Consider the following 9,434-nt stretch of genomic DNA (forward strand, 5'->3'; position numbering starts at 1 on the left):
AGATTCGAACCCAGGTCGCTGGGGTGAACGCCCAGAGGACTAACCACTACCCTATGGAAGCCTTGCTCTCAGTACAAGGAACATGTATGGTTTTATGGAGCAGCTCACAAGCGCCTTAGTGAAGACTCCACAGCAGATGTCATCACAACACATTGTGTACACGAACACCTAGCAAAGTACAATTTAAAATGACACTTTCGAAGTACCGTTAAACTTACAAAAGAAGAGCCCTAAACAAAACAGTGCAAGCAAGTGTAAATTGCCGGTTGAAATAGCCGACTGGTTAGTGACTCGAGCTCTTGCTCGGTAAGAACTTGGTTCGATCCCAGGTGCGAAAAAAGTTACTTTGTTGTGCTTTATTTATTTATTTATTCTTTTTTTTTTAAACCTTGTGTAGTGTACCTATTGAAGGTGTACCTACACGTATTGTCATATAAAGCATGATTAAGCTGATTTTTATGTTTTAATTGGCGAATAAAGAAACAAGGAATAAAACACCAGACAACATAAAAGTTTATTAAAAATATCTAATGTGAAATTGCAGTAGATATATTGGATAAAAATATTTAGGCATATACACGTTATTCAAAAACGACTATAAGTGTTATACTACGATACAAGTGTTTACCAGCTCAGTGGCCTGAGAGGAGAGTGTCCGCCCTGAGATTGGGAGGTCGGGGGTTCAACCCCCGGCCGGGTCATACCAGTGACCATTATAACAATGGTACTCATTTCTTCCCTGCTTGGCACTCAGTGTAAGGGGTTGAAATGGGGCCCCCCCCCCCCTGCTGCTCACGATCATTGGGACTTTTGTAAGGCAGGGGTGTCCAAGTCCAGTCCTCGAGGGCCGCGTTCCTACATGTTTTCCAAGTTTCCCTTGTTAAACACACCTGATTCAAATGATCAGTTCATCCTCACGTTCTGCAGGAGCCTGATCATTGAACCAGGTGTGTTTAACGAGGGAAACTTGGAAAACATGGAGGAACGCGGCCCTCGAGGACTGGACTTGGACACCCCTGGCACTTTTCACTTTCAAATCAAATCCATTTTTATTTGCCAAGTTTGATTCATTGAACGATTCGTTTGAGAGAACGGATTCTAAAGATACAGTTCACTTAAAAGATGTACATCACTAGTGGCAGTCTGCCACTCAGCTTCTTCATCAGATAATCGTTGTTTTGAATGACGGACGACAGAGACAAAAATGGCTCATACACATGGAGTCTCAAAAACCTATTAGTCAGTCATTTTTGTGCATTTATTGCTTCATAAAAGTTCATAAAAATAACAACAGATACTTTATAACACATCCATATGTTCGTGGGGGGGGTCAAATATATGGAGAGAGGTTAGTCTTCATTTTTGTCTTCATTGTCTTTTTTTTCGTTTGAGGATTTGTGCTGCAAAATATGGAAAATTCCGATCCGTATTGGACATGACGTCAAGTTCAAAGTAATGACCATTTTAGAAAAAAGGACCAAAGCCTCCGAATGTGGGGAAGAAGAGTCGGGGTGGTGGCGCTCTTCTTCGTCTCGACTCCCTTAGCCAAAGTTTCTTCCTCTTGGGGTCCGCGTGACCTGGGAGGAGCCAGACAAAGCTTTGTCAAATTTGACACAATACATGTAATGTTAACGAGGATAAACAATCTTGTTTGAATGTCTTGGGCCAAAATCGGGACCCCCAAAACACGCACGGCCGGCCGGCCGGCCGGCACACGTTTGTCACCTCTGCTGAGGCCGTAGTCTCCTTCCTCGTCGCCCTCGTCGTCATCGCCAGCCGGGTTCTGGGCGAAGCTCCTCAGATAGCGCTGGTGGTGTGAGCAGGCGACGGGAAGATTGTGTCTGCGGCGGCGATGCTCGTCGTCGTCTGTTGGGACATCTGTTTTGGAACAACAAAATATATATACCTTCGGTGATGATGGACGGACGGACGGATGGATCTTGATGCCCACAACATGGGCGACACCTGACCACAACCCGAAATACATAGCAATGTCTATTCATATTAAACATGGCTGAGTTGATTGTGATTAGTCATGTAGTAAATAAAATGGAATTTGCTTATTGCTCCCTGCAGGTCATTTCCATTTCTTTTGATTTATGGGCAGCACCGGGGAGACGAATGACGGCACCAGATTACAGGCCCATTGTGTCGTGTAATTAAGTCGGCGCAAAGGAAGCGAGGGGTGGGGGTTCAGATGCTCTCCGAGCTCACTTTGTACAATTGTTTGATTTGCAATTTTAGGGAGGAGTTTTTTCCTCTCAAGTTCTCTCACTATGCTTGGGTCTACCGGATCAATATATTCTTGATCGCAGTGTGGTCACCCGGGTAACGAGATGGCGTTCGACAGCAATCCATCATGGTAATGAACGCAGGCAAATAAAAAGGAGATCAAATGGTGTTTGAAATCAATCACTATTGTGGAATTCCCAATTATGATTTAGAAAACTAGCAACAGCAATGCGTGACTCCAAACTAAAGCGCTGCTTCGTATGATGAATGTGGCACAACACACCTGAGCTGAGCTGAGCCGGGCCGGGCCGGGCCAGGCCGGGCCGGGCCAGGCCGGGCCGGGCCAGGCCGGGCCAGGCCGGGCCAGGCCAGGCCGGGCCGGGCCGGGCCGGGCCAGGCCAGGCCAGGCCAGGCCAGGCCAGGCCAGGCTGATGTACACGCCACGCCACGCCACGCCACCCCACGCCTTATGTGCCTGACTGTGAGTGACCTTGAAAGCACACGCATGCACATATTCTCCACACACACACACACACACACACACAATGCAGGACAATCGCGCTCGTTTTCGTCAGAAGGTAAAAGCGAGCAATTATCTCTTGAATGACTTGAAATTGAAATACTAGGCGGGGAGAAAAAACGGTGCTTTTTACTAAGGTAATAGTTTGCTTTGCCGAGCTAATAGAGCGCACTTGAATAAACCCAGCTTTAGCTATAAATGGCCACTAGGCGTCAGTGTGCCTCTACAAGAGCCATTTCTGCTCCTCTAATCAACAGCTCTTCCAAAGTTTATTTCAGTTCGTAGACAGGAAAATATAGGAATGCAAACGTATGATTGAGTTTTGTTGTATTCGACCGTTTTTTTACTTCGTTCAAAATGTTACTGAAAACACTGCCTGCGTTGAGTTGTACTCACTTACTTTGAATGACTATGTAGTCTTCACTAGTTCAATGGTACGGGCGAGCACTTTCTACTTGAACAATGCAGTATTGAGGTGGACAACTACTCAACTATTAAATTGACCAGTGATTCATTCACAAATTGATTTACAATTAGTTTGTTGGACAGCTGTCTGCCGTGTACCTAATAAAGTGGCTGTTGGGTGGGATAGAAAGCGCAGGCAGTCAAAGTTGTGGCCAAGCGGTGAAGGTGAGTCACCTCGAGTGAGATGAACAAATCAGTTATGTTGTGCACACACCCACTAACCCACTCACTCACCCACTCACACATGATGATGAGCATTAGAACCAAACAATGAGTGTCGTTTTGGCAAATAGGTTTCAAGCAATGTGTCAGACAAAACCAAAGTGTGAGAAGTAAGAAAACACACACACAGTGCAACTAGCGACAACGCAAACATAAAATGAAGTTTTATTGAACATTCTGCTCCTGGTGTTAATCAACGGAGTTCCAGGTACTAGCGGAATTTCAACACTGTGTTGCGCTGTGTTTATCATGAAAAACCAAATGTAACGTAATTCACATGTTCATTCATCACAAGCCACATGATGTCGGCTAACAGGTTAGCAAGGTGCAGTTAGAAGACTTAAGACAGCGCTGAGGAACCATTTGTGGGAGGCTTGGCTTTTTTTTTGGGGGGGGGGGGGGGGGTTCCCCCCATCGATGTAAGTACCCCACCCACCAAAGGTTGCCCAACCCTGACTTAATGTGTTGAAGCTCTCGACATGCCAACAATGTCATCGGGCCGTACGGGATCGAAATATACGTCACAGAATAGGGAAATACGGCTGCAATAAATACACGGCCGAGTGGCACGGCTTTTTTTGCGGCTGCTAAAGCAAACTTTACTTGTTATCCAGTCTTAGTCTGTCTTGCTCCTCACCGTTAACCGTTAGCGACTTGAGCTGGCCGTCCTCCTCCACCTCCACGCGCTCCTGTCCGTTCTCCACCGTCCTGTACACCAGCACGCCGTTTGGGCTCACGTCGCACCAAGTGATGCAAAACAACAAAAAAGAGGGAATACGTACCGCTTGGTGGTGATTTTTTTGCCGTTGATGAACTTTGTCGAAGTGGACACGGATTTGAAGTTGCCCATTCCTCCTCCGCCGCCGCCAAACGACGAGGAGAAGGAGGCAAAGCCGCCGCTGCCCATGTCGCCGAATGCGTTAAAACCTTGGCACGGGGGGGAGGGACATTAAAACATTCAATGGGATTCCGCTATTGGGATATACGCACCTGAGTTAAGCGACAAGCCCCTGAAATCAAAGGGACCGCCGCCGCCGCCGCCTCTTGTCCGGGAACGGGGAGCCCCCAAGTGGCAATTGTGCCCGATAAAGTCGTCAAAAGGGTCGTTGTCTGAAAACCAAACAAAAGTCACGTGACAAACTCTTTGGTGTTCTTTTCAAATTTGATAGACAGTAGTGTTCATATTTGGAGATTTGGAATTCAGCTAGTTTTCAACGAAACAAGGCACACAAATTGAAGTCGAAAGACACGCGGTCGACCTCTCAAAACTGAAAAGACCTGCGGACAGCTGTATTAACTGTGTCCTCCCTTTGGAGGGCGCCAGAGATGTCCCACTTTCAACTGCTCCAAAATGTATGCAGATGAGTTGATTTTAGGAGTCATTTCTTCTCAACATGTCCAACATGTGTTCTTAACACGTCAAACATGATGACTTTGGGTTAGGTTTTTTTTTCTCCCCACGTGCCGCCACGATTGCACGCACTGGACTACGGGTGGCTATTTTGGACAGCATTCCAGCCGGATGATGTCGACGCTCGCATTCAGCTCCATATTTAGAGCTGGGCTCTGCTCTGCCGTCCAGCGCACATGCGAAGGAGGCGGCCCCTCCCTCATGTGGTGGCAGCCTCCCTCCCTCCCTCCCTCCACGTTTGTGACATCATCAGCCGGCCTGCGGTGGCTATAGATGATTTGAAGCCAAGGCAAATGAAATGGCGCTCCATCCAGAGGAGATACTTTGGCAGCATCCTCACAGCAGGTCCCAGAGTTGAGCTGCCAAAGCCATCAAGTCCCATCCACGGATCAAATGGATGCTGCTGCTGCTGCTGCTGCTGCTGCTGCTGCTTCCATTATTTTTAGCCAATTTAATAGGGTGGAATTTTTGGGGAATTTTAGCGTTGAAAGACCAAAACATAATTCTCCTATTGCTCACGGATTAGTTTATGGCTTCTGTTTGTTTCAAAAAAATGTTCGGCCACTCACCGAAAAAATCCGCAAAGGGATCTCGGCCAAAGAATTCCCGGAAGACATCCTCAGGCTTTCGGAATGTGAAGCTGTGGCCAAAGTGATTGTTATGGCCTCCTGCGCGACAGAAAAAAAGAAAGAAATAAATAAAATCAAGCAATTTGAGCCATTTCTTTGATGTTCTTGCAAAATGTGTCTGTACTACATACAACAATGTCATTGTGTGTCAATTTAATGTCAAACGTGTCTGAATATAGTAGGTCAACACAATCATTTGCTTGAAGGAGAGTGAGGCAGTGTTCAGCTCCTTACCACCGCCGCCTCCTCCCGCCGCAGGCAGCCCTTGTTTGCCATATTTGTCATAAATATCCCTCTTGTTTTCTACGAGCAGACAGACGCAAAGGTTGGAGCAAACAATGCGTCAGGCACGTTTGCGTCGACGTCCTTCTCACCGTCCGAGAGCACCTCGTAAGCTTCGGCCAGCTCTTTGAACCTTTTCTCAGCCTCCTCCTTGTTGTCGGGGTTCTTGTCCGGATGCCACTTGAGCGCCTGTTTTCTGTAGCTGCAACAAAAAAAAAGAACAAATTCAAGGACTCAGAATGGCAGCAAATTTCATTTCATAAAGTGACTTTGTGGACCTTTAAGGAGCTTTGGCAGACGTTTAGCAGAAAAAAGTCAGTCAACTTCCGCCGTCTAACGGGCAGGAAAGCATTTCCTCTCCGGAGAGCTGTCATTACAGACGGAGCGGGATGGAGCAGACTTACGCTTTCTTGATGTCCGCTTGCGTCGCATCTTTGCGGACTCCGAGCGTCTGGTAGTACTCCACCATGGCTCGCAAGCAGAGGCTCACAAGCAGAGGCTCACAAGCAGAGGCTCACAAGCAGAGGCTCACAAGCAGAGGCTCACAAGCAGAGGCTCCTGTGCGGGTGGACGGACGGACGGACGGACGGACGGACGGGTGGGGAGACCAGAGGGCGAGCCGTGTTCAAGCAGGAACACAACGGGCATTCACTCACTCTTCTTCCAATGCGACGACCGAGAGCTAAAGCTCACCCTCAGGCTGTCAAAGAAGAAATCGTGCACACCCAAGAATTTAGTGTGTTGTGCTTACAACAGGTTGCAACAGGTCTCATATACACGCACGCACGGACACACGCACACACACACACACACACACACACACACACACACACACACACACACACACACACACGCGCGCACACACACACACACACACACACACACACACAGAGTAAGTGGAGACAATTACAACATAGTTTGGATTGACTGAAAATGTCATGTTCATTTGCTACGTTTTTTCTCAATAGGTCTTAGTTTGTTACTTAAAAACAGATCACGGAGTGACTCCTTTCTTTGTTTGAATTTAGTTAGTCAAATGACACAATCATATCAAAAAGGGAGTCAATTGTATTGTTTGACTCACTGCTTTTTGTGAAACAAACATAGTGGTCTACCCGTGCTTTTTGTTGATCTTCCACAGACCAGGATTGAGCTATTTCAAACATACAAACGCTTTGATTTAAAAAAGAAACTTTGGCCCGGTGGGCGCTTTATCATCTGACTGGAAATGTCTGCTGCAGTATGCTGTCGCAAGCTTCTTCTCATGGACTAGAGGGAGCAGCCTGTTGCCGGTTTTCCGTCAGCAGGCAAGAGCCAAAAATAAAAAAGCTCTGTCTGTACGTTGCTTTAAAGCCTTCTTTTCATTCATTTTGGGGTTCCCAGCATTGTACAGGGCAGAAAAGACATGAGCATAAAATAAACAAGACATGTGTTGAGCAAACTTGTCATGCGATACGCAAGCGTCGCTGACCTTACGGAAATAGCGCAACATCATCTTCCTCCACGGCCGGCCGTTAAGACGCGCCAGCGGTTGTCATAGTGAAAGAAAACACAAGGTAGGACTGTTTACACTTGAAACGTTGTTTTGCTGGCTATTTATAGCAGTGGCCTTTGCGCTTGTGTTTGTGTTATGAGCATTGGAGGGGCCGGGGGGGGCTTTGGCACCGCCAGTGGAAGGTGGGCCGGGCCATATATTTGCCAGACTTTAAAAAAAACATAGACAGATTTTGTCAGGGTTAAAAGTGTCCAAATCTAACAAGAACTAATTGTGTGTGTGTGTGGGGGGGGGGGGGGGGGGGAGGTATCCAAGATAAAAATGATAGTCACATCTTAATAAGTGAATTTCAAATTCCCCACCAGTACGTAATCACAAAACAGAATGGCGCTCCACTTTAGGACATGCAATTCTACACACAGTTGCACATATGGAGCAAGCTTTCCGCTTTGCTCAGCGTGCACCAAAACCGATGTGGCTACGTCAATGGGGTGATGCTCCAAGTAACATCACGCACGTCAAGTCATTTGCTGCAGCGTGAAACGGGTGGTTGCGTGGCCACATAGACATACGCTCCACAATACACAAATACGCCTTATTCTCGTAAGCAGTTATCTTATCAAGCCTTGTACTCTGTTGACTCATAACATTGCAGTCAATATTAGTGAGCAACAGCCTTTTTTTTTTTTTTTTCTTATGTTCAAAGAAAAATGAGGAGCCCTTTGTGCCCTCATTATACACACTAGATCTGTTTTTACTGTAAAACAATTGACTATTTCATGGAAATAGATTTTTTAATAAATGTACAACTTTTAACTTTTGGTAGTACAACTGAAATAAAATACTTGAAAATAAAAAAGCACTGGAACTCAATAGCATTCAAATGTACATCTAAAAAGTCTTCAGAAAGCCGATCGACTCCTTTAGTTGTGTATGAATTCACTATTGACGATTATTCGTGGAAAACGTAACGGATGCAACGTTATGAGTGTTGTTGAAGTCGAGTAGCGCCGCTCCGCTCTGCTCCGCTTGAATATGAAACGTTTTTTCTTGAAATAATTACTGTTTGTGCTACAACATTTGAAGAAATGAACAACTGTTTGGCTCTATCAAACTTCCCGCGTTCATTTTTGCAGCGTTTCGAGTTCTCTCCACGTGCATATATGTAGCTTCCCTGCATGCGAGAAATGTACCAACAATAATGTCTTACGTTGATTACAAAAATTGCTTTTTTTAAATGTAAAAAATGCGGCATTGATTGGCCATAAAAGTAGCAGCAGTTTAACATCCACTCACCTGGTTGGTTGGTTGGTTGGTTGGTTGGTTGGAGCTGTCTCGACCCGACGAAACTCCTGTGGCCGCTTTCTTTTGACGGACGGACGGACGGACGGCAATCAGCAGTAGATAACGCCGCTCAGCCGCTGGTGGTGCTGGTGCTGCTGCTGGTGCTGGTGCTGCTGCTGCTGTTTGCTGCTTGCTGCTGTTTGCTGCTTGCTGCTGCTTGCTGCTGCTGCTGCTGCTGCTGCTGCTTCCTGCCTGTCTGCCTGCTGCGACCTACAGGAAATGCGCTGCTGCGGTTGCGTTCATAACCGTCGGAGAATAGCCGGAAACGCACAGCGAAGATGGCTTCTCTGTCGTAGACAGTCAATAGCTAGGGAAAGGAATCAGTTTAAAAATGAACAAGTCAGAGTTTCTATTTTATTCACACACAATGTCACCACCTTGAAGCACATCTGACAAGACCATTTATTACGAGGGGCAATTAGATTGCATTTAACGTCCGAACGTACCAACAAGTAAAAAAAAAAAAAAAAAAAAAAAGCAATATCTAAGGTACAACACGGCATGCGTTCCATGTTCCTGCATCTCCAGGGGGTCGAAAGTCCACCTGCGCCACCTGTGGAGCATTGAAGGAAATATTCGCCCGAGGGCACACAAAAAAAAAGAAGCATGGCCACTAGAGGGTAGCACAACCCAAGAAAAGAACCTCCTCTATTGGGATTCTCAGGCCTTGTGATTTTTTGGGCTGTTTGCTTTTGGGAAAGATGAAGAACTTTCCTGGTGTCAAAAAAAACGATGAAAAAACGTCCTACTTTCCCCTCCTTTTTTTAGGCTACTTTGATAAGATCCTGGTAGGAAGGATGAAGCGCTGTGGTTGTAGAAAAAGATTTGGGTGGA

General features: G+C 46.3%; 1 protein-coding gene across 1 annotated transcript; it reads right to left on the minus strand.

Annotated features, from left to right (window-relative positions):
• Positions 1-1,236: 1,236 nt before the first annotated feature.
• dnajb6b (DnaJ heat shock protein family (Hsp40) member B6b) lies at positions 1,237-8,804 on the minus strand. The gene is made up of 10 exons (XM_049749977.2): positions 8,553-8,804; positions 6,166-6,461; positions 5,854-5,963; positions 5,714-5,782; positions 5,420-5,518; positions 4,430-4,549; positions 4,222-4,366; positions 4,077-4,147; positions 1,726-1,878; positions 1,237-1,577 (listed from the first exon to the last, which is right to left on the minus strand). Exons 2-10 carry the CDS (start codon positions 6,228-6,230, stop codon positions 1,465-1,467), a joined length of 945 nt encoding a protein of 314 aa, XP_049605934.1. The 5' UTR covers positions 6,231-6,461; positions 8,553-8,804; the 3' UTR covers positions 1,237-1,464.
• Positions 8,805-9,434: the final 630 nt, after the last annotated feature.

Source organism: Syngnathus scovelli, chromosome 18 (genome assembly GCF_024217435.2).
Source record: "Syngnathus scovelli strain Florida chromosome 18, RoL_Ssco_1.2, whole genome shotgun sequence".
NCBI classification, from domain to species: domain Eukaryota; kingdom Metazoa; phylum Chordata; class Actinopteri; order Syngnathiformes; family Syngnathidae; genus Syngnathus; species Syngnathus scovelli.

Excerpts from the sequence above, each read along its gene's own strand:
- dnajb6b (XM_049749977.2), bottom strand. The coding sequence starts at position 6,230 with ATGGTGGAGTACTACCAGACGCTCGGAGTCCGCAAAGATGCGACGCAA. Across the intron at positions 5,783-5,853 it reads TTACGAGGTGCTCTCGGACG|AAAACAAGAGGGATATTTAT; the intron begins GTGAGAAGGACG and ends GTCTGCTCGTAG. Across the intron at positions 4,148-4,221 it reads AAAAAAATCACCACCAAGCG|GACGGTGGAGAACGGACAGG; the intron begins GTACGTATTCCC and ends GCTGGTGTACAG.